This window comes from Pseudochaenichthys georgianus, unplaced genomic scaffold (genome assembly GCF_902827115.2).
Source record: "Pseudochaenichthys georgianus unplaced genomic scaffold, fPseGeo1.2 scaffold_436_arrow_ctg1, whole genome shotgun sequence".
Classification (NCBI taxonomy): domain Eukaryota; kingdom Metazoa; phylum Chordata; class Actinopteri; order Perciformes; family Channichthyidae; genus Pseudochaenichthys; species Pseudochaenichthys georgianus.
In genome coordinates, this window is record NW_027263001.1 from 127,157 (window position 1) to 152,196 (window position 25,040).

Here is a 25,040-nt window from a genome sequence, read left to right on the forward strand (position 1 = left end):
TTACGAAAACAGAAACACTTTATTGATCAAAACAGACAGAAGAAGATTGGCCATGACATTGCAAGGGAAATCAATAAACATGCAACAGGACAACACAAGCTAATCCGCTAAATACAGAAACGGTTCAGGAACAATATAGAAAACGCTAACTAGCAGACCCAGGTGCAGCAAATTCAACCCTTCCTATCAACGGTGAAGTACAACAAAAGGCATTCTGGGTGAACAACGTTTTACGCCCGAAAAAGGTCAGAAGTCCTAAAGAACAATCTACAAAATGATTAGTAGTGTGGAGAAAAAAAGGAGCTCCAGAAAAAGACACTGATATAAAAGGAGGAATAGCATTAGCATAGCTCATAGACTGACTTGATGCTAGAAGCCATTTACTGCAGAGCAGTTATTCGAGTAGGCTAGAAATGACTCGACAGTAACATCCGTCTCAGGTACAGTGTGAAGACATTACAGAACAAATCGAGTCAAGCGTGTGACCTTTTCATATTAAAGGTCCCATGTCATGGCCATTTCTACTGATCATAATTCCATTGTTGAGGTCTACTAGAATAGATTTATATTGTTCAATGTTCCAAACTCACATTGGTTTCTCATACAGCATCTCTGTAAAGTATGTGTATTCACTCTGTCCTACACGGCTTGTTGGAGCTCCTGCCCCCCCTCCCTATGAGCCCACTGTGCTCTGATTGGTCAGCTCGGCCACTCTGTTCTGATGAGTCCACCACCATTACAGCGGAAGATCAGTGTTTATGTGTTACAATGGCGTTTGTTAGCAACCAGGAAATGACACCAGTAATGACAAACAGATGAGAATGCTGCGTGGGGTCTGGGTGCCGTGTTGGCGGGACGTTGCGGGGCTCACTGCTCCGCCCTTTGAGGCTCGAGGAGCGGACAGTGTGAGCTGGATTACTGGGGTCGTTTCCTGGTTGCTGCGTGGGGTCTGTGAGACAGCGCGGAACTCAGCCTGAGCACACACACAGCCAGGCTGTGTGCGGAGATCCGCAGAGCCGCGGCTGAAAAAATATAAGGCTGTGTGTGAGGAGCTCCACGGATTGATCCAATTGGAACTGGGTATCGTTACGTCACCATACTCAGGAAGAAAAAAATGGAAAAAGAAAAATGCCCAACGAGGCGCTCTGGGGCATAGACAGGTATTTTCTGTGTTAGTTTTACTCGCTACAGGGTGTACTTTGAGGGTTTGTGACTCTGCAGACCGTTTACATGCAGAAAAACCTACATAACTCACAAGGGGACGGGTAATAACCAGAAAAGCATGACATGGGACCTTTAAGTACTTGGGCGGGAAATTGGACATAGTGATACAACTTAATATTGTACAGCAGGGCTCATTAAAATAAAGAAGGCCTCATTTAAAAAAAGTGACAAGAGGCTGAATTTTTATTTATTTTTTAAACACCGCTACTGGAAATATTGTATTACAATTAGGGCTGGGCAAGTTAACGCATTAAGACTGCGATACAAAATAATAATTGTATCGCATTAACAATTCTTTTTTATTGTTATTATTATTAGCCACTGCAAGTTGAATTTTCTGATCACTGGGCTGAGGGTAAATGGTTATTCTATAACTACATCATGTTAATGCCCTGGTAGCAGCAAAGAGCTTTGGGTTTATATTTGATTTAATTACATTAATGTTGAAGTTGAGATTTACAAGAAATATTTTAACTGCTACTGTGTAAAGGGAATACTGCTGTTAAAAAGCACCTTATTTGTTTGAAGAGTTTGCAAAGCAAATGTTATTGCACTTTTATTCATATAGCAGTACTTTAAAATAAAAGTCGCATGACATAACGATGCAATCAATCCCAGAAAATCATGTGATCAATCGCATGATTTAAAAAAAAAAAATGTAATTGTTGCCCAGCACTAATAACACTATTTTCTATTCATGTCAGTTGGCTAATAAGACTTCAGCAGCTAAAAACCCCCAAAGCAAACGGTTCAGAGAAAGGATATTCGAAGTAGCCAACCAGGGTCTGCTAATAGAAAAAGCAACGATGCTAGCTTTAATAGTATACACTGAAATGAGCACAGCCGGGCTACATTCAACACAAGGCGATGGGAAATATTAGCTACAGTGAAAAAACTCTTGTGTGTTCAAACAAAATACAGACTATTTCAAAAATGCAAGTCTTTACATATTTTAAAGTAACAAGGAAAAACTTTGAGTGAGCTAATTCATCACGTCTGATTGTTGCCCGGCTGCGCAGGCCGAGAAAAACTTCGCGTAGAAAACGAACAGGTAGCCTAGTGAGTGAGAAAGGTTAAAACAAAAAAAGATGTGGAAAAGTAGTAGAACCCAGTTGTGTTTTTGCATGGGTATTCTGAGTGGCGGTGCAGGGGATCTCCATCTACCGGCTTAGGTATCAGGACTATTACAGAGCCCCTTCCACCTCCACCCTAACAGGCTGGTTGGTGCTAACATGGCTGGCAGAGTAAATGAGCGGTTCACCGACATATGGCTCCCACACTAATAGTTGTCTAGTCCAACGTTTCATTTGACAATCTGGCGTTAGCTTAACATGTTCGCTGATCCTCCAACAGAAAAGCTTGCCACTCAGTATAATAGGCATTCGTTGTTGACGTACTCTTGCGATATGGCGTCAAAGTCTCATTCAAATAAAAACGGGACACATTTAACTCTGGCTGGCTTTTAATTAATCCCTGCATCTGACTTCTAGAGAAACTGCATTAAAAAATAAACTTTTGCGCTGGTATCAGGGATTGGAAACTGTAAGGAAAGGCCAAGAGGAGTGTCTATCGAGTGGTGCAGGAATGAGTCCTTAAACCCTGAAATGATTTAACATTTTACGACTTCCGGTTCCCTCGTCTCAGTCATTTTTGTTGAAATACCTCTATTAAAATCTGTGGTTAACACAAGCTTACAAGACTTTCACAATTTGTTGGCAAAAGGTCTGAAATCCCATCGTTCTCTGTGGAGGGAGTCCTTGCCGTGCTACTTCCAGGTAGGCCAACAAAAATACATCACTGCACCACTCTATTTCAGGTTGTAGGATAATCTAGGGGTCAAAGGGCATCTCAGCTCTTCACCTGAAGACATCCAGTGTGGAAAATTAAAAACCTGCCAGATGCCGACTGTTTATACTCTACCAGGCCCTTTGGCAGCTATCCAACCAGCCTCAGTTCCATTGAAAAGTTATTCCATAAAATGATTAAAAGGCTTGAGAAATGTGGGAGTCGAACCAGCCGCAGCTGCCATTGAATGAACTGGACACTTTACTTGCTGAGGGAGTCCTTTGACGTCTTGACAAATACTGTGATAGAAATATGGCAGATGGACAGTTTTACAGGTTTGCCTCTGAACCTCCACCAAATGAGCACAAATCCACAACTAATAGTTTGATATAATACAGGTTAGTTTTTTAGTTTTAATAAAAGAATGTAACAGGAAGCAAAGTACAAGCATTGGGTGTTTGAACACTGGCTGGTCGCCATATTAGCTTGTAGGACGTGTGAAGACGTCACCTAATTGAGACTGTTATCATCTATGTCCAGCTGTCCGTGTCATGGTAAAATGTACAGTTTGAGAGTTTGACTGAAGAACGGCATTATGTAGAAAATAAAGAAACCGAGCGGCGCAAAGACATTTTCTGAAGTGGAGAGACAGTATGGAGCATCTTTTGAGGAAATGACCCCGTCTCCTTTTAGGGCAGGAACATCTTTCACCACAGCACCATTAGCAGTTTAATCCCAAACAACTGGGGTTGTCCCAAAGAGGCTGCTAGAATCAATTACTAGCGGTTAACAGTTTACCAGCAATGCACCTCCACACTTCCTTTCTTCTCATCTCTGCACCTCCTCCTCCTCCTCCACCACCACCTCCTCCTTTATTCATCTAGTCTTTTTTCTCCTCCTCTTTCTTCTCCTCCTCCTCTGTGGGGTAGGAGTGCCAGGTGAGGCGCTCCTCGTAGAAAGAGATGACCACCTGGGGACATTTGACGTTGGCCTCCTTGGCGGGGACCAGGTCAGCTTCATCAGAGTTCTTCCTGTTGATTTGAATTCCAGAGAAAAGTAGAAAAGGAGAGAGTGGAAAGTGTTAGACAATAGAGAAGAAACAAGTAAGGTGGATATAAGTAGGAAGACCAAAGAAGGTAAAAGTTGCATAAAATCTTCTGCTTTACTATATAGCATGTTCCGAGTTAATGCCAATGACGTGCTAATCATGAGTATATCTTGTGAACACAGCTTTTAATTTCACAGCATTTAAATGTCACTTTCTTTTGCTCCTTGCTCTTTGTGCTGTGCGCAGAAATAAACAGCAACCAAACATTTGTTAAACACATATCGGCATTTTCTGGTTAAAGCTGCCATTGTTGATAGTGAAAATATCAGAAATGCTTCAGCACCCCGTACTATACATTTCTAACATTAAACTTTGGGGTACTCAACATTTCTGGGTTCACAATAGGACTGTATAGCGATTCCACCTTAAAGCAATCTCAATAAACCATTTTTTAAAGACAGTGCAGACCCACCACTTCATGAGGAACATCAGCTCTCCACTGGAGTCTGTTGCTCCGATGATCCTCTCCGGCTGCAGACCTCTGCCGAAACCTCTGGCCTTCTCCTGGACACATGACCAGATGAAAATTGATTATGAAGCATTGGTCAATAAAGCAGGTGTTATATTTGGTGTGCTAATGCCTTTTTGCTCACCTCCTCTTTCTTCTTCTTGCTCCCTCGCTCCTCTGAGTCTCCTGTGGCCTCGCTGGCCACTTTCCTCTTGCCCTCCTTCTTCTTCTCCTCCTTCTCTTTGTGTTTCTGCATGTACTCTGCAATGAGGTCCGGGCAGTCCAGGTTGTCTTGCGGCTCCCATGTGTTATCCTCCCTGAAATATGTTAAATCTCAGTGAGTCCTAGCTTGAATACATAATACATCTAATTTATTTAAAAAAAAACTTGAAAGGCTTTTAATTACTTTTAATTTACCGCATAATCAGCAAAATGAGGGCAGATTTTTTTTAAAGGCCGCATATTTATCAAAAGGCCGCATAATCCCCGCATTTTTCCACACAAAATTGAGAGAAAAAAAGTTAACTCGTCTTGACGTGAAGTGATGATGACACGACGTCATCAGCTCGCGCATCACAGAAGGTAAACAACACCGTAGAGTGAACGTGTGGAGCTCACACGAGAGAGAAAAAATCTAATCCATCTCATTTACCGACGAACATTTCTGCTAAAGACCGGGCAAAGCAGTTCCCCGATGTCTTGCACGAAAGTGGGGGGAAACTATTCTGCACCCCGTGCAACTGTGTGTTGGAGCAAGAGAAAATCCACGGTGACGACCACTTTGATTCATTCAAATTAGGGATGCTCCGATCCGATCCGATCGAGTGGGAGGGGCCTAAATGGAAGATTTAAACATCACTTTAAATCTTCCATTTAAAGTGATGTTTAAACTCAGTTAATGGGGCTCATTCACTGGAGCTTCCACAAACAATCAACTTAATTAATACATTCAAATGATGTACATTATTCAAGTTTACATTCACTTTGGAGAATAACACGGGAGAAATGAGCGGAAGCGCTCTCTTTTCTTCTCTCCCTCTCTCTCCTGACAGCCTGTCAGTATCTCATGCAGCTCACTGATCCAGTAATGAGTGACCCGACAGTGAAGAATAAATATATTTATAACTAGTTTAGCTTGTTCCAGAGGTAGATAAAATAGCTAAGTGTGTTAGGTCTAACTCTTGTGTGTTTCGCTCCGCTTACCGGTCCAGCGGGCGGAGCTGCAGGATTTCTGCTTCACACACACGTTGCATACCGCTATTTTACTGTCTTTTTCGGACACCTTAAAATAATGCCAGACCGGTGAAGCCATTTTGGCGAGCTTGTTTTGCCGCACACAGAGAAAAGTGTCATGTATTTTACGTCATGCGATCGGCTTTCGCGATCGGCATGTTTAGAGAGCACCGATCGATCGGTAGAGAGTGAGTATCGGTCACCGAGTATCGGTCACCGATATCGATCACCGATCGAGATCGGTGACCGATCGATCGGAGCATCCCTAATTCAAACATTCGAAAATGCTTTCTGCTGCTGCGGACAATTTCATTTCATTTCAAACCTTTATTTAACCAGATTGGTCCCATTGAGATCATAGATCTCTTTTTCAAGGGAGACCTGCAAGAAAGCCAAACAACTCACGTCCACCGAGGCATCAACCTCCAAAACCCTTTCGAGGGCTACAAGAAACGAGGTGAGAAGCCTACAACATTGAAGCTGGTCAGATAACGAACAAGTAAATGAAAACAGAATGAGGCGGAGAAGTGTGTGTGTGTGAGAGTGTGATTAAAATAGCCCAATTGCTTTTACAATAAATAAACATTGAATGTGTTTAATTGAATAGTAAAGGGGTTTAACGTTAGTGGCAGGTTGTGTGTGAGAGAGAATAAATAAATAAGACAGCCTAATATTTATTTTTTCCGCATATTTCGCAACTTCCCGCAATTTCACCGCATAAAACTCCGCTTGTTTGATTGCATAATCAAGGATTTTTGCCCGCGTTTTTCTGGAGGGTCTAGTTAATGGATCGGACTTGTTAATGCAGCACATACCACAGATGCCCGATTGGATTGAGATCTGGGAAATTTGGAGGCCAAGTCAACACGTTAGCCGCTTTCACACCAAGTACTTTTCCCAGGAATAGTTGCCACTGACGTCACTTAGTCTTCTTCTGCTTTGGGTTTACTGGCAGGCTGCAAACAACTTCACGGCGTATACTGCCACCCGAAGTCCCCGAGTAAATCGCCAGAAGCGCAGACACCTCCTCATCACTCCACCGCTCCCATATTTTATTTTATGATGCCATAAGTCTCTCTGTTGGTGCGCTGGGCTAATGCTAATAATGCTAATGCGAGCAAATGAAATGTCGGCAAAAACTTTTCTGAGTTTTACGGGGCGTGGTTTGCAATTTGCCCAGCCAATCAGAAATTGGAACCCTTTTCTCCCCAAAGTCCCTACTCTCTGGCAAGGATTAAAAAGGGGTGAAACGGTTTGCAAAAAAAGTTCTAGTTCCAGGGGCCTCATTTATAAACGCCTTGCGTAGGATTCACATGGGATGTAGTACAAAGCAAAAAAATAGGTACATACTTTTATTTTGACATTTTCCGATTCACAAAACATTGTGTACCGTTGAGGGAAGTGCTTACGGCACATCCTACGCCGGTTTCCCTTTATAAATCACAATCAACTCGAAAAGCGGCGCAACTTTTGCGGGCTTCACGAAACGCCCATATTTGCCTATAAATAGTCAAAGAAACGCCCATTCATTTTGACTGACTGCATGAAGAAGATCGCAGGAAATGACGACAGAACAGCTAAAAAAGACATCTCACACCGTGTCAGGTTTTGGTTCTTTTGGGAAGGTGGAGATAAATCATATTGTTTGGTGGATGCAGTTTGAACCAGAGTAGCAGCATGGAGGTCGGATCGTCACCAAAATAAATAAGTGGTCCGAAAAAAGTTAATGACAAAATACACATAACCTTCCTCGGGCAGAGTGTCAGTGTGTTTGTGCCGGGGACAGGAGAACCCCCCCCCATGATGAGCAACTGTAAGAAGGTATCGGGGGATCCCTGAGGAGTGGAGTCAATTCATGTTTTTTATTTGGTGGTTTGTGTTCCAGTTATCAATCAATGTTTGAAAATGAATTCTTCATATGATAAATGAGGTAACATTTTATTTATGGTATTATTTTTCATATATTTCTCTCCATTCTTGCTTCTGCCAACGGTGTCACAGTTTCTCGTCTCTCCCGTTGTTGTGCATGGGTTAGAGTTTGCGTGGAGGACCGCAGATTTTCCCGTCAAGTTAGTATTTTATAAATCGCAAACATTGCGTAGAAACTGGCGTACGCCATTTTTTGAGCGTATATCCCTTTATAAATGAGGCCCCAGATCTTTTTGGTGTGAAGTGAACGCAAAATCCCAGGAACTATCGGAACTATTCCTGGGAAAAGTACTCGTTGTGGTGTTCTCCAAACCATTCCTGAACCATTTCAGCAGTGTGGCAGGATGCATTATCCTGCTGAAAGAGGCCACTGCTGTGGACCTTCTTAATACCTTGGAAAATGCCGTTTAATACTTTTTAATAGCCTTAATTTTTGCTAAATTGATTTATCAACTTTTAATACTTTTTAAGACCCCGCGGACACCCTGTACCTTAAGTCATGATCCAACTATGATAATGCATGTTGCAGGTTGCTTACCCTCAAATAAGGGGGTTCATCTGTGAATGAAGAAGAGTGGTAAGGGATCCAAGAGATTAAACGTATTACATTAAACTATAGGAAGCTTCAGTATCACATTAGCGAATTAACATACGTGACAAAATAGGTAATTTAACTTTTTATTCCACAATTAAAACCGTTGTTGTGCAAATAGCAGTAAAGTAGTGGACATCTTTTACATCTTATACACCAGCTCCCTGAGTGGTTTACAAAATTACAACTTAAAATAAATATAATTTATCATAAAACAAATCAACTTTTAATAAAAATTGAACTACTACAATATCAACTTGTGAACAATTTTGTTTCACAGACCTTTTTTTTTTTTTTTTAAATCAAAATGTCTTAGCAACAGTCAGTGCAAAGGAAAACAAAGTGTTCTTGGTCATCATGGCTTGCCAAAACAAATAAAGATCTGCTTTCTTTCTGAACAGAGCACCTAGCAGTTACATCAACCTGAACATTTATTTTTCACAATTTTAACTGTTGCATAATGTAGTCAAATATAATAATTTGACATTTAAAGCATCTGTATGCATTGCTCAATCAGAATTAGAGGTTTTTGGCCAAGAATACTAGTCTATCCACTAATGCAGGCTTGAGACAAGAACGTTGGCAAGTGACGATGTTGCCACTTGCACTGAAAAGCCTCTCTGAGGGGGCACTTGTAGCAGGTATGCATAGGTACTTGCGGGCAAGCTTGGCGAGTTGTGGAAAGATTACTTTGTGCGTTTTCCACCATGCAAGTGGATCTTCCTCTTTGTCTATTGAAGGTGTTAGCAGGTAGCTGTTTAACTCGGCTTCCACAGCATCCTTTAGGTACTGAGACGAATCAGCCTTTGCTGCAGCTTCGCTCTGTTTAAAGAAACTTCCTAAAGACCTCTTGCCTTTCTTTGCCTGGGACGTGCCAGCCACTTCGCACTCCACTTCAGTGCTGCAGCTTGCAGCTGCAGTCTCCTGGCATATCATGATTGTCGTCATCATCTCCGATGTCATTCTGGCCTTGACTTGGGGCTTGCTGTCTGCAGTGATGAAGTCCACCTTGAACCGGGGTCCAAACAAGATGCCATATCTAGCAGCTTCTGAGTATCTTCATATTTCTCATTCAGGTAATCCCTCATCTCTTTCTTCAACTTCTTGCTCAGTTCTGTGTCTTCTTCTCGCATTAGCAGCATTGACGAGTTGAAGAGGTGACGAACTGGCTTCACATAGGAGACACTAACGTAGTCTTCCCCTGAAAGTGCGTCTGTGAACTCCAGCAATGGGCCCAGGGACTTGCTGACAGATTCCAGGACATCTATATCTTGCCAGTTTGGAATTAGATGCTGCAGCTTCTTGTCCACAGACAGGACCTGACTTAAAGCTTTCTGCTGCTCCAGTATCCTGCTGATCATCATCTGCCTGGAACCCCATCTTGTTTGGCATTCTGTTATGAGGGAATGTGATGGCAGATTGAGTTCCTTCTGGGCTTTTTCAAGAGCACTTCTGGCCTTCCAGCTGTGAGAGAAGTGACCCACCAGCTTCTTGCACACACCCGCAGTATGGTTGATGCGGCCAACCTTTTTCACTGCATTTTCTAAGGGGGAATAAATAAATAAAAAGTAAAGATTAAATATTATACACATTTATATTAACTAACTATACATTTACAAGTGTGTGTGTCCTCCAGTTTGAAATTAGCTGCCTTCAACAATGAATTATAAATATTATATATATTGCTTATAAAATGTAACATTTATGAAACTCATTAAAATTAAGAAAACTGTTGCATTTCAGGACAGGTTGTTAAGCACTCCTGGAAAATATAGCATTACTCTGTTACACTTCACTGAATAAAGGTTATCTAAAAAAAAAAAAACACACTCTACACAGACGCAGCTTAGTAAATAAAGCGTGGACGGGATAACTTACCAACTGCAAGATGAAGTCTGTGGCCAAAGCAGTGCAGCCTGGTCCACTGGTTCAGGGAGGCAGCCTTCACCATATTTGCAGCATTGTCTGTTGTTATACAGACTTGACGTGTCTCATCCAGGCCCCAAGCAGCCACCGCTTCTCTCAGCCCCGCTGATGTTCTCACTTGTGTGATTTTATTGGAAAAATGCCGTTTTCAAACAGCGACTTTTCAGTGTGAAGTCCTCATCAATAAAGTGCACCGTCAGGCTTATGTACGGCTCCGTTGTCCGGCTGGACATACAGAGATTTGTGATGTTTATTCAAATGAGCGAGTAAATTCGACGTGTTGCCGAAACAATTGCATGGCACTGTCTACAAAGTACCTTTGTTTGGTCAACATCAAGCTTTTTGTTCCTAAAATAGTTCCAGGTGGCAGATGTTGCTTTTCTTCTTGGAAGTAAATCTTCATTCTCTCCGGTATTGTCCTCATGTGCCTCGCTCATTTTTTACCAATGTTTTGATGGTCTGCAAACTAGCGGAGCGGGGTCTGCTGTGATCTGATCAAGAATGATTGTGATTGGTGGTTTGCTGTGCATGCAGGGGAAGTTCTACACACACCAACACATGAACAAATAAGGAGTGAGAGTGACGCGTAGCCAAAACCGGAAGCTGCATACACTCTGGTGGCTACCATTAGCAGCTAACTTTTGTGCTCCGATTTTTACATAAAAATGGAATTATGGATTATAAACAATTGCTTCAAAGCCACAGATACATTATTAACCTATGGATCAACCGATTCAGCCGCGTTTTTTCTCGTTTTAATGCCATTGAACACGTCTTTTGATCAGATTGACAGCTACGGTGAGACTATCTCCTGTAAAAGCTCCGTAAAAGGTACGTGTTGTGATATCTGTGTTTGCTTCCCCTGTTGCGAGATCGGATCGCTTAGATACTATACTTAAATAATCTGTGGAGTCTCAGCTTTAATCGGATATATTGTATGTGCAGTTTCGATAAGTAATAAGGGTATCTTTATTTTGAATTCTGTGCTAAAGTGCGTTAGCATTTAAAAAAAAAAATGAATAAAACCGCACGTCCCTGCGGTGTGAATATCGCGCATGCGCATATCGCGGTTATCGCCATGACACACTGTGAAGACCACTGAGACAAATGTAACATTTGTGATATTGGGCTATATAAATAAACTGATTGATTGATGACACGGTATATCGTTCAGCCCCAATGCAGATGCTAGCTCAAGCCACAAAGCGCCTGCAAAAAAGCAGGTAACCTTGGCAGCAGCATTTTCAACAGTCATTCCTTATGACAAGAAAGGGCCCCGGTGGCAGGCGATCACAGATGCGGTGACATATTACATCGCAAAAGATATGGTCCCCATCTATTCCGTAGAAAGAAAACGGGTTCATTAAGATGCTGCAAACGATAGACCCGAAATATCAACTGCCCAGGCGCAAGCATTTCGCCACAGTTGCATTGCCCAATTTATATAACAAAACAAGAGCTAGAGTCGCAGAGCAGCTGCAAAACATAGTTTATTATTCCACCACTACTGACCTACGGTCCAGCCGAACCACACACCCATATTTGAGTCTGACCGTGCATTTTATTGACGGAGAATGGGCCCCGCAAGGCATGTGTCTGCAGTAGGGATGTGCATCTCCATCACTGAGGCCGATGCGATGCGCATCTCGATACGTTGCCACGATACGATACGATACATTAACGATACATTTGAAACACCAGGCGATGCGATACGATACGATACGATTCACCCCTGTTGCGATACAGTTCGATACGATTTGATTCAACATTATGCGATTCGGTGCGATACAATTCAACACGATGCAAAAATAATTAGGGATGCACCGAAAATTCGGCCACCGAAAATGGTTAAAAAGGCCCTTTCGGCCGAAAGGGCTTTTAGCACCGAAAAAATATCACCGAATGTCAGAACAGGCAACCTAACGTGTTGTTGTGATGACGTAATAAAGACGCGGCGAGGCAGGGACCATGCTCACGGCTGGCTCACAGTCAACATGTCTGCCGCTTGGAGATACTTCACAATATCAGATAAAGAGTCGCGGATTGCGATTTGAAAAACGTGTTCAGCTGACATTTCTCGAGGGGGTGTAACTTCAAAGACTTTCAGCACTTCGGGAGGCTGCTGCGCACAGCACAGGAGACCACAGAAAAAAGGGCTCGTCTGTCTACAGCAGAGGAGGAGGAGGAGAGGGGGCAACCACCCTCGTTGTCTGATATGTTCAACGAGATCATGGAAGAGAATACTACCCCAAATAGGTAGGCTACTCTGTTCTGACTTGGTTACTTACTGTACTATGTGCTACTGAATGTGATATTTATTAGTACTGTATGTGCTGCTATGTAATATGCTCTTAATGTTGTAATTTCTTTTGACATGTCAGATGATTTTATTTGTCTGCCAAGTGATCTGGCATGCGTAAATATACATTTGACTAAATGTTCATTATGCACTGTCCCTATTTTAAATACAATCTTATTCTCTCAAACCTCTCAAATGCCAGGCTGGTGACAAGCTCAACCGCTCAACAGTTAGATGATTATCTCTCAGAAGTACCCATCCCCAGAAGCGAGAACCCTCTTGGATACTGGAGAAACAAACAAGACCGCTTTCCTGACCTGGCCAAGGTGGCACGCAAGTATTTGAGTGCTCCATGCACAAGCACTGACAGCGAGAGACTGTTCAGCGCTGCCTCTCATGTGCTTGATGAGAAGAGGAACAGACTCATGGCTGATAAAGCAGAGAAGCTACTGTTCATTAAAAAGAACCTCCCACGTTTCCTTAATAAGTAGACAAGGCTGGCTTATCATAGGCTTATCATAAGCTTTCATTTGTAAATACTATAGTTACATTCATGTGGATTTATCCAGTTTGCACATTTGTATGCATGCACTTATAGGTGCATTTGTTGTTGTTGTTGTTGACACTATTTTGTTGTAGGCCTACTGGCCTAGATGTTTATGCTGTTTTAAAGCCCCTTGGCTTTGTTCTGAATGCACTTTGTTGTAGTTATTATCCTACAGAGAAAATAAATGTACAAATGTTCAAAAGTGCTGAATAAATGTTTTATGGACCCATAATAGTGATTATTATTTAAGTTATGTTTTGCCATAATCATGTCTATTTCCATAATCAGGTAGCTGAACAACATTAATGTATACATTATATATATATATATATATATATATATATATATATTTCTATTAATCATTTTCGGCCTTTCGGCATTCGGCCAACTGTTTCCTATTTTCGGTATCGGTTTCGGCCAAGAATTTCCCATTCGGTGCACCCCTAAAAATAATGATACTTCAATATGGTACGACAGAGGATTTTTGTTTTATTCCTTATATGCAGCAAATCATACATTAACAAAAAAGTGCTTTACATATTTGGTACTGCACATCCCATCATGCCGTTTATTTTTTTACCTTTAAAAGCTCTCCAGAGTACAGTACAATTGTATAACACCTCACAGTTAAACAATGTAAGGATGCATTGCTCATGATTAACAATGTGCAAATAACAGCTACCAGCCTGATGTGCTTAACACTCATAGGCTAACTCACCAGTGAGCAGAAAGCAGTGGGTTCTATTTGAACAATAAAGAATACAAATAACCTTTCACAAACAGGTATTTCATAACTGCTTACAGTGAGGAAGACATTTAAATTATTATTGACCGTCACAGGCTGCTGTAAACTAAACACCACTCTGACAGGACGCCTCACTGAGTGATTTAACTCATAGTCTAACTTTCAGGTTTCTCTTTGCAGCCGCAGACCCCATGTCGCCTCTTTATGTGCGTCGCTAAGTTCCTCGTACTACTTGTGTACTTTAAAGCGGCTCGGCATCGTTAACAATTTGCGAGCGATTGTTCAAGTTGACTGTAGTATATAGTGCCGCGCACATATACCATCAGGACGTTACTGATGGGGTGCGGCTGCGGAGTGATACTGTGTGTATGCAAGCCCGCATCTAGGACGGATCTATGTATCATGGCTGGAGACCTGTTAAGTAATAAAGATACCTCATACAAAGGTCTACGGATACTTTATTACTCTCCATGACCTGCGGTCAACTATATAGCATAAAGGACTATTACACCATCTTTCTTGAACAATCCGAAATGTTGCCAAACGTTTGATTTGTAAGTATTTTTCGGTGCGCTGTGTTTCTCTTTCTCCTCAACTTCCGTGTGGGTTGATAACTGAGACTCTCGGCCTCCGTAGTGGCGAAGCAAATATCAAAGATCGTCTCTGCTGAGCGTTGACAAGATGAGGGGATTTTATATGAATGAATCGGTTTTTTACCGATGCAAAGACGCTACGCAATCGATGCATCGCGAGTTCAACCCAAACTGTAGCCGACGTGCACTCTTTCAAACGGTGCACTCGCATCTTGAACGTTTATGCCGGTGCACCGATGCGAATCGGTGAATCTTAACATCTCTAGTCTGCAGACATCGTACTTCCCGGACGACCACACTGGCGAAGTAATAGCCCAAGGGTTACAAGACTCGCTGGCCTCCTGGAAGCTTCGAGGAGACCATCTTGTTTGCATGACTACGGACAGCGGTTCCAACATGATTAAAGCCTTGAGACTGACTGAGTGGCCCAACCTCCAATGCTTTGGACACAGACTTCACAATGCCATCAGTAAGTGGCTACACAATGCATAACAAAGTGCTACATGGATGTATAAAAACGAATTGAATGGATTGATGCAGTTGCATATTAGGTTCAGTGATGGCTTTAGTGTGGGGGAGGGGAAATGCGAGACAACCTATCTCTTCAGTAAAAAGTTAAAAAAGTCTGGAGCCTTGATACAGTTATGCATAGTTACTAGGGGTGTAACGGTTCACAAACATTACGGTTCGGTACGTACTTCGGTTTTTTGGTCACGGTTCGGTTCAGCAGAAATTTTTTTCACAAAACAAAACATATATATATTTTTTTATTATTATTAAACTGTGAATAATGTATTCACTCAAATAAATACAAAATATAATAAAAATAAACATTAAGCTGCAGCATTTCGATGAACTGAAATAATCTGTATTTGAACTTTACTGTACAAGTACTCACAAAACATAAACTATTAGTTTTGGGTTTTTAATTATTATTAAACTGTGAATATTCACTCAAATAAATACAAAATATAATCAAATGAACATTAAGGTGCAGCATTTCGATGAACAGAAATTATCTGTATTTGAACTGTACTATACTAGTACCTAAGCAGCCAGTTAGACATAATGACTTGCTTGTCATTGTATTTTCATGTTGTTTAAAGAAAGATGAACTTGTCCACATTGCTTGCCGAAAGGGCAGATCTGCTGGCACTAGCAATGTCTCCTGCCGTGGAGAAAACCCTCTCGCTAGGGACAGAGGTAGCAGATACAGCCAGGTAGCGCTTTGCTAACATGGCAACATAAGGATATTTGGCGTTTGTAATAGCTTTGGCTCGGTCTGAACTTGTTGCGAGTGGTGGAGGCTTACATGCTAGCGGGAGTTGGGTTTGCACTTCAGTCTTTTTTCTTTTGGTACCGGTGATATTCACGTTCGAGTGATGCCTTTTCAAGAGTGTGCCAGTTTGATGTATTGCCAGCCGCGTAACCAATTTTAGTTGAACAATGCCGACAAACAGCTTTGGTTTGGTCCACCTGTCTTTGTCCGTCATCCTTGTATGTAACTGCGAAACCAAAATGTTCCCAAACCGGAGACTTCAATGATGCTGGAGGATTTTCAGCTCAACTTTATCTGCGTTCGCCATTAATTTTCGACAGTTCCTCAAATTACTGACTAAATTTGAACGCATCCCTCTGACCAGCTCTCATAGCATGCCCTCTCATCCAATGAAATGACTTGCTCGCTCTATGACGCGATGAGCCCAATGTGAGGAAATTACTCTGAATGCTGCGACGCAGCACCTGAGATTACTTCCAAGAAGTTGTTCACGTTCTCAATTTTTTACGTTTAACGTTATATTCGTTCGGTACACTTCGGTACACACGTGTACCGAACCGAAGGGCACGTACCCGTACCGAAATTATTCGGTACGGGTACGTGTACCGTTACACCCCTAATAGTTACCATAAGTGCATAAATAATGTAATACTAGTGTGTGTGTGTGTGTGTGTGTAGGCTACGCATTAATTAAATTATACCTACAGTGTGAAACATTTTCTTTGTCAAACAGAATTAAGCTTAATTAAGTAGTGTTAGACTATCATAATGTGTAAGATAATATGTATGCGTGTGTTCCTGTGGACATACTAGGCTATGTGTTAAAGAGAAACACATGCATAAAATAATTTAACACTGTAACCCTCCCTCCTCCCACTGCTTTGTGCTACAGCCATGTCCTTGTATTGTCATACAGTTTTTTTTTTTTTTTTTATTGTGTTTGTCTGTCATGGAAAATGTATAATAATATTTAAAATCATAAAAAAAAGACTATCACAATGTGTGAATGCTGTCCTTGTCACATTGATTAAATGGTGCCATTCTAAAATGTTCCTTTTTGGTTTCTTTTTACAGTGAATGGTATGAAAGATCCACGGATTGACCGCGCCATCGGGGTTTGCAAAAAGGTTGCAAGTGCCTTTTCCTTCAGTTGGAAGAAGAGAAGAGATATGGCAGTGGTACAGGCTCAGCTCGGTCTACCATCTCACAACCTCATCACCGAGTCCCTAACCAGGTGGGGTTCGAGACAACTGATGGTAGAACGACTTTTGGAACAGGAGAAGGCCATAGCACAGGTCCTGAGAGTAGACAAGAAAAGCAGGCACCTGGTGCCCACCTGACGTGTTGGAGTCAATTAATAAAACTGTAAGTCCACTGAAGGAATTCACTGATGCCCTATCTGGTGAGGCCTAGGTGAGTGTCTCCTACCTCAAACCGGTAATCCACCTGTTAAACAACAGCCTTCTGCAGCCAGAGGAGGGTGAGACCGAGCTCACCAAACAAATCAAGAGCAACATACTCAACAACCTCAACAATAAATACAATGACCCTGTAACACAGGAACTCCTGGACATGGCCTCACTCATGGACCCCCGGTTCCGGACAACCTATATAGCAGATGACGAAGTGGACTAGGGCTGCAACAAACGACTATTATGCCTTGCACAATTTCTCAAACGCTCGTATTTAGCCATCAACTTTTAGATTTAGCTTGAGGTTGTTTTAGGCATGTGGAAACTAACAATGAAGACAATAAAGATGAATACTTGATTAAAAAATACATATTATTAAATTAACTAAACAAATTGTTTACAAAATGAACATTGCTTTTCATTTAAATTAAATAAATAATATTTCACATCAAAAGAAACAACAGTGTTTTAGCAAATAATAAATAATGTGATGACAGAACTGTGAACAGAATAGCTGAAACTTTAACAAACTAAATAATTCAGTTACCTCAAATCATTACCCCATGTTTATATAATGTAGTTAACTCCGTGTGTTGCTGCTAGCATGCATAACACCTGACGTGGAAACGTTACTCGTGGACGGGGCTACAGAGCTGCTAGAAAGACAGTGGAACCCGGTGCATTCCTCCGTCTGGATGTGGAGCACTTTTGCTAAATGTTTAGACAAATTGCTCGTGTTACCGCCCTGACATGCTAAACTCTTATTGCACTTTTGGCAACGAGCATCGAGATGGGTAAAGTTTAACCACACCTCGGAGCGGCGTTCTCTCCGCCACCTCCGCAGTGTGTTGCTGCATGTAGCAGCCGCGTGTGTGTAAACGGCCCCGCCCCCTCCCACACAGACCAGGGAGAGAGATCTCGTCTGATCGAAAATACATCATAGACGCATTTGTTTGTCTTTTTACATATTATAAACGAGCTGGTCACACTAAGACTGCGATATAATGTTTTTGTATCAATAATACATGACATATATTTTTTAAACGTCTCCAGTACCAATAACGTTGTAGTTTAACGGCGCGTAAAACGCACGTGATGACGTCACCAACGAATCGACGACTGAATTAGTTGTCAACTAATTTGGTAATCGATTTTAATCGATTAGTTGTTGCACCCCTAAAGTGGACGAAATCAAGAAAAGAGCTGATGTCTCTTCCAGCTGAGAAAAGCAAATCCCAGCTTGGCACATCTGTGCAGGACCTGCACCAAGAAGAAGCTGCTGAACCTGTTACAAAGAAGAAGAAAACTCTAGCAAGCTTCTTCAAGAACAAGACACTGACAGTGTCGTCTACCTCCCAGTCAGAGCAGGACAAAATTGAAGCTGAGCTGTTATCCTACTTGTTGTCGTCTGAGACAGACCCACTGCAGTGGTGGAAGCTACATGAAGCTAACTTCCCAAGACTGAGTAATCTGGCCAAGAAATATCTCTCCATTCCTGCCACAAGTGCCCCTTCGGAGAGGGTTTTCAGTACGGGGGGTAACATTGTAACATGCCAAAGAGCATGCCTCAAGCCAGAGGCAGTAGACAGGCTTGTTTTCCTCGCGAAAAACCTGTAGACAACTTCCTAGAAAGTTAAAGGGATGTTATTTTGTTTGAGGGTATTTTTTTTATTATTCATTTCATTATTTATTGTATTTCAAGAGATTTTTTTTTCAGTTTGATTAAAAAAAAATCTTTGCACATTAATGATAGCCAAGTGGTGCTGTTTTTATTTTATTTATTTTTATTCTTGAACAACTGATTGGTTCACATAGGCCTAGACTACTTGGTAATCTCATTTATTTGTATTGTGTTAATAAAGAAAATATGTATTTAAATGTTGCCTTGGCCTGCTTTGTTTAGAAAAAAAATAGAAAGAAAAAAATCGAGATTTTAAGGTGGGGTAGGTAATTTTGGAGAAACCAGCTCGAGTGCGCTGGAATTTGAAAATACACAATCGGAACAAATCTGCCACTTCCTTATAGAGCCCCTCCTCCAACACACACGAACGCACACATGACCAATGAGGGCACGAGATAAGTTTGTGCATAGATGGAAGGCTGACAGGCAGGTAGGCCATCCAGTTACTTTAGCCGGGCCGGCTAAAATGATTGGTCGTGCTTTTTACAGTACTACGGCTTCCACAGATGGAATTTTTTTAATGGATTTTTTGTCAAAGTACTTAAGATATTCATTGCTATCGGGATGTTAAGAGCATTCCATGCAATATAACAAAAAGTGTATCTTGAGCCGGTTTCTCAAACTTACCTACCCCACCTTTAAATCGAAAATAGTCCATTAGTTAGAAAAAAAAAAAAAAAGAGATTTTATTTTTAGGCCAAATTGCCCAGCCCTACTTTGACCTCGTCACCGGTTCTCCTTCCTTGGACCACTCTTGGTAGCTACTGACCACTGCAGACCGAGAAGACCCAACAAGAGCTTCAGTTCTGGAGATGCTCTGACCCAGTCGTCTAGCCATCAAAAAGTGTTCACTTACTGCCTAACATATCCCACCCACTGACAGGCTCCATTCTAACGAGATACTCAATGTTCTTCACTTCACCTGTTAGTGGTCATAATAGCCACTTTCACACCAAGTACTTAGCCGGTACTTGTTCCCCCCGAACTCGTTAGTTCCTCGAACTGTCCTAGTAGATCGCGTTCTAACCGGAATAAGTCCCTGGGGGGGGATTAGGCAAATTAAACCGCTGACGTCACTTATTCTTCTTCTGCTTTGGGTTCACAAAACTTTTCGGGCGTGGTGCTAGTGGAGCACTCTCATGAACTGTTCGCGGAGTTACTGCGGAGCGCATAAAGCGGACAAATGCATATCTCGGGGCTGAGAACACTAAGTATTATTAGTATATTATAGTACTCACTCTGAGAAGCCCTTCCATTTCAGCAGAAACTCTACTCTGCCTTTCACCACTCGGCGGTCCAACACCTTCTCCACCACATACTCCTCCTCTTCCTCCTCCTCTGGTGGTGGTGCTGCAGCAGCTGCAGCTGCTGTGGTGGTGGCTGCTTCAGGTGGAGGAGCTGCGGCCGCTGCCTCTGCTGCTGCAGGGGCTGCAGGCTGCTCCTCCTCCTCCACCTTCTTGCCCTTCTTTGCTGCTACGGTCGCCAGCTTGACGTCTGCTGAGGGCTTCTCTGGTGGGGAAGAGTCAAGGCATTTGTTCAGCAACAAACAGGGGACTGTAAATACACTGCAGCGCTATGTTCACAGCTAAAATGTTACTGCCATACTTGTATAACACATTTAAAAATCATCAGAGGGAAGGGAACATTGGATAATACTAATTCACCTTATGCTTGTTTTGTGTTGCTTCTTCCAGTGAACGCAATTGTTTTACTTTGATTAGTGTTGCTAACTTTATCAACATTTACTTGGCAAATAAGCTGTTTTTGGCATGGCTTTGTGACCTGCAACAACATGAGAACAAAACACAGTTCTGATGCACACACTGCTCTGAAAAAAAGCTACGTTTACGTCGTCTTCTCCGTTTCTCGTAAGGTCTCCCTTTCTGTTGGTCGCTTGTTAGCAGACCCTTCACGCGATAGCAGAGCGATCAGGTACAGGAGGCGTAGAGCGAGGGAACATTGTCCACTAGCTAATTGATCGCAGATAGCGTTGTGCTCGCGGACGGATTAAAAAAAAAAGTCTATGTTTGGGAAACTGTTACGTCTGCTTCTGTTGATTTATCTGACGTTCAACGCTCCGTCTTTAAACCTTATTTAGTTTTCTCTCCCTTGACCTTCCTTAGCAACTGTAAAGTCAAACAGAGCCTAAGGCTTTAATAAATACTTAAAAAAAAAAAGATTACAAGTAGTCGAAAGATTATATATATATATATATATACTGAACAAAAATATAAACGCAACACTTTTGTTTTTGCTCCCATTTTTCATGAGATGAACTCAAAGATCTAAAACATTTAGGGGGTCCGAAAACCAGTCAGTATCTGGTGTGAGGGCTAGGGTTAGGGTAATGTTGTGAATCGAGTGGCCTGTGTTCGTCGTCCTTAACATACGCCTGCCCATACCATAACTCCACCACCACCACCACGGGCCACTCGAGTCACAATATTACCATTACATTAACATTAGTTTTCGGACCCTCGCAGACCCCTTCAATAAAGCAAAACTGCACGTTTCAGAGTGGCCTTTTATTGTGGCCAGCCTAAGGCACACCTGTGCAATAATCATGCTGTCTAATCAGCATCTTGATATGCCACACCTGTGAGGTGGGATGGATTATCTCGGCAAAGGAGAAGTGCTCACTATCACAAATTTTTTCAGATTTGTGAACAATATTTGAGAGAAATGGTTATTTTGCGTATATAGAAAATGTTTTAGATCTTTGAGTTCATCTCATGAAAAATGGGAGCAAAAACAAAAGTGTTGCGTTTATATTTTTGTTCAGTGTATATATATATATATATATATATTAGGGCTGTCAAGTTAGAAAAAAAAAATGATCGACACTAAATATTTGAACGCATGTGTATTTTTTGTCCTCGGCCGTCCCGTAATTTCAGAGCGCATCGAGTTTAAAATACCATCTAAAAGCTGATGCTGACAGCCCCGCGGCAGACCACACTTCCACGCTCACCGGCAGGCACCGACTGGCCATCGGGGGGACCGGGAGGGTGTGTTCGCCCAGCCAATAGAATTTGGTACTTTCTTGGTACCACCTCTCTAGCAGGCACCAAGTACTCTTTTTGGTGTGAACGCGACATAAGGGGTACTAACGGAACTAAACAGGAAAAGTACAGGAAAAAGTACTCCGGTGTGAACGCGCCTAATGTGGACAAGTTCACCTTTCTTTAAAAAAAAAACATGAAAATACAATGACAAGCAAGCGAGTCCTAATGTCAAGCTGGCTGCTTAGGTACTAGTAGAGTACAGTTCAAATACAGATTATTTCAGTTCATCGAAATGCTGCACCTTAATGTTTATTTTATTATATTTTGTATTTATTTGAGTGAATATTCACAGTTTAATAATAATTAAAAACCCAAAAGTAATATTTTATGTTTTGTGAGTACTAGTACAGTAAAGTTCAAATACAGATATTTCAGTTCATCGAAATGCTGCACCATAATGTCTATTTTATTATATTTTGTATTTATTTGAGTGAATACATTATTCACCGTTTAATAAGAAATAAAATTAATATATATATATTTTATGATAATTTTTTCTGCTGGACCGAAAACGTACCAAACCGTGACCTAAAGACCGAGGTACGTACCGAACCGAAATGTTTGTGAACCGTTACACCCCTAGTAAACTGCTGAAATAAAAGTCTGAAAAGAAAAGCTGTGTCATTGGAGTGGAATCCTGTTTCAAACTCCAGTAGATGTCTCAAGTACCTTTCAAGTGGGGACTCTGCACAAAATCAGAGACTTGACAGAAACAGTTAATATTTTGCTTAGCAACGGTGTGTTATCCGGTATTAATGACCTTTGCAATGTACAAATTGACCAATCAGAATTGCCTGTTCAATGAAGCCTTGTAATAATAAGTTATAACACTTTTCTAGACAAGAAACTAAGCATTTACATGAACAATAAGTGTTCCGTTTATCCAATTTACGCATATTTGGGTATTTACAGTGATGTTTGGAGCTGTGAGTAGCAGCTGGCTGTATACCTGATTTTTTCTTAAAAAAGCACCTGTCAATGTTTTAATTATACTCTCACTAGAAGATTCGGCCATTAACCATGTTTAATAATGAGTGAGGATAAAGACTGCTTTGATCAAGATTTAAGTCAATGTAAAAAGCTCCTAATGGATATGAAATTACAACAAAAATATAAATGTAATCTATTCCTTACAAGATCAATGCTTAAAAGATACATGCTTGCTTTAGAAACTATAAGAATTTCTTAAAGATGAGATTCCATTTAGCACACGGTTTAGTTTAACTCTAATTATGATTGGTCATTGAGGCACAACAAAGGGACAAGGACAAGCAATAAAGAGTGGCAAAAGAAGGTCAATCATTTGGAAAATAAACTAACCAACTGTCAATTATTTGAAGTTGTTTTGATTTTTTTCCGAAAGTTAATACCTGTTCAGCTTTTGTTTTGAAGTCAAAAAAGGAATGAAATTTCTCTTTTTGTGTTTTTTCACAAGTTGCAAAGTTGCTTATAGACAGGATTTGTTATAGTACTGTAAGAGTATATTTAATGAATTATCATCTGCTGTAAAAATTATGTATTTTCCTAACATAACTAAAGACATTACCACCATGAATCATGAATGGCTGCAAACATGGCACAAATGACAGCATATGTATATTTAACATGGTGCTGACCTTATCAAGCTCTTAGTGAAAGAGCCCACCTGGTGTAAAGCCGCTGGCTTCATTCAATTCAACTGCTGCAGATTAGTTTAACAATCATTTAAAAGTGGACACAAGCCCCAACATTTCCATGTGCATCGCTCTGGGGCCATTTAAAAAAGCCTATTAGCCACTTTAATCTTCAACAAAAATTGGGGCTTCACACCAATATCGTCAATATAGGGTGAAATATAAGTGAATTTATGGCAACAAATGACACGTCCAACTCATTATTGATGACCATCTTAAGATTTTTTTTAGTGGCTTTTTCAAAAGAGCAACCTCAGAGGAGTTTATGTGCCAATGATAAACTTGTATCCACTTTGGAAAGATTTCCCTGTTATATGCAGTACGCAATTCCTACACTTTGAAATGTTTAGTCTTAAACACTGACAATTCAAAAAGCATACTCTCTTAAATACATGTGCTGTGTCGTTAACTCATGTTTAGTAGTTTGTCTGCGGGGAAGGGGAAGGAAAACGCCGCCCCCGCCCCCACCCCATTTTCCTCCTATACCGAGCGTGATTTGCAGACTGCATGCTCCAAAAAAATGTGCACTAGACACATGGGCAAATTAATTAAACGATTATTAAAACATATTATGTATATAAATTACAGTTACAGACAGTACACAAAGCCTTAACATATGATGTGCCGTTTCAGGAGAGCAGCGTCGAAGCTGGCATTCTACAAACCGTTTTAACATCATACCTGCACGCGCTGCATTTAATATTTAACGATAGCTAAATAAGTTTGGATAATGTTGTTTAACTGGATCTGTCTGCAATGCAACTCAATTCACCGAAGCCTGATCAAACAAACGAGGCAGGCGTCCGGCCCCCTTCGACCACAGGGCAACATGGCTGTGTTCCCTGCACAGCTAGCTAACTGAGGCTTACCTTCAGAAAAAGCTTCGGTTTAATGGGCTGACGGTAGGCCGGAGGGAATGCACCGGGTCTGTGGTAGACGCGGAGCGGGTCGAAGACACACAACTACCCGAGGGCTAAGTGTCGAACTTTGGTTCGGTAGCAAGGTGAGCTTTGGTACTGAATAACACAATAGCCCCCGCGTAGCTAACAACCAGCACCGACCGACCCCGTTCTGCCCGCCAACAGCACCCCCGGAAGTGACGTCAGCGCGTAGGGAAGGCATTGTGGAATTTGAAGTCTTTAACCTTTTTTTAAGGCTGCTATCGCTGGCGTCTTCATCAATTTGTCACATTTTGAGCATTAAATAAAGCAAAAACTAAATCTTTACCCATTACTGCTGCAAATATTTTTTTAATAGAGTACAGTACACTCATTTAGCAAAATAACAAACTTGATGACATAATATATGGTGTAACCAGGGCTGCCAAGTTTCAGTAAAAAGTAGGAGTGAGACTTTTGGGGTTGATGCGTTCGACGGCGATTTTTTTTTGGCCTTTTTTAACGTCGATTTAGAGGAATATCTCAAATTAAATTAACATTAAAACTGTTGTGATGTCTTCACCCCATGCCAGCTGCTCTCCCTGCACTGTCGGCCTTCTCAT

At 41.4% G+C, this 25,040-nt stretch overlaps 1 protein-coding gene and 1 long non-coding RNA gene across 2 annotated transcripts; one reads left to right on the plus strand and one right to left on the minus strand.

Annotated features, from left to right (window-relative positions):
* LOC117442481 (chromobox protein homolog 1-like) lies at nt 1-25,040 on the minus strand. Its single transcript, XM_034078484.2, has 5 exons — nt 25,001-25,040; nt 20,040-20,310; nt 4,711-4,882; nt 4,530-4,621; nt 1-4,040 (listed from the first exon to the last, which is right to left on the minus strand). The coding sequence occupies exons 1-5, from the start codon at nt 25,038-25,040 to the stop codon at nt 3,890-3,892; spliced, it is 726 nt and encodes a 241-aa protein (XP_033934375.1). The 3' UTR covers nt 1-3,889.
* Nucleotides 12,398-13,323, plus strand: LOC117442480 (uncharacterized). The gene is made up of 2 exons (XR_004551524.2): nt 12,398-12,501; nt 12,747-13,323. It is a non-coding gene; the product is annotated as an uncharacterized lncRNA (long non-coding RNA).

Excerpts from the sequence above, each read along its gene's own strand:
- LOC117442481 (XM_034078484.2), bottom strand. The coding sequence starts at position 25,040 with ATGAGAAGGCCGACAGTGCAGGGAGAGCAGCTGGCATGGG. Across the intron at positions 4,883-20,039 it reads AAATGGAAGGGCTTCTCAGA|GGAGGATAACACATGGGAGC; the intron begins GTGAGTACTATA and ends AACATATTTCAG. Across the intron at positions 4,041-4,529 it reads CTGATGTTCCTCATGAAGTG|GAAGAACTCTGATGAAGCTG; the intron begins GTGGGTCTGCAC and ends TCAAATCAACAG.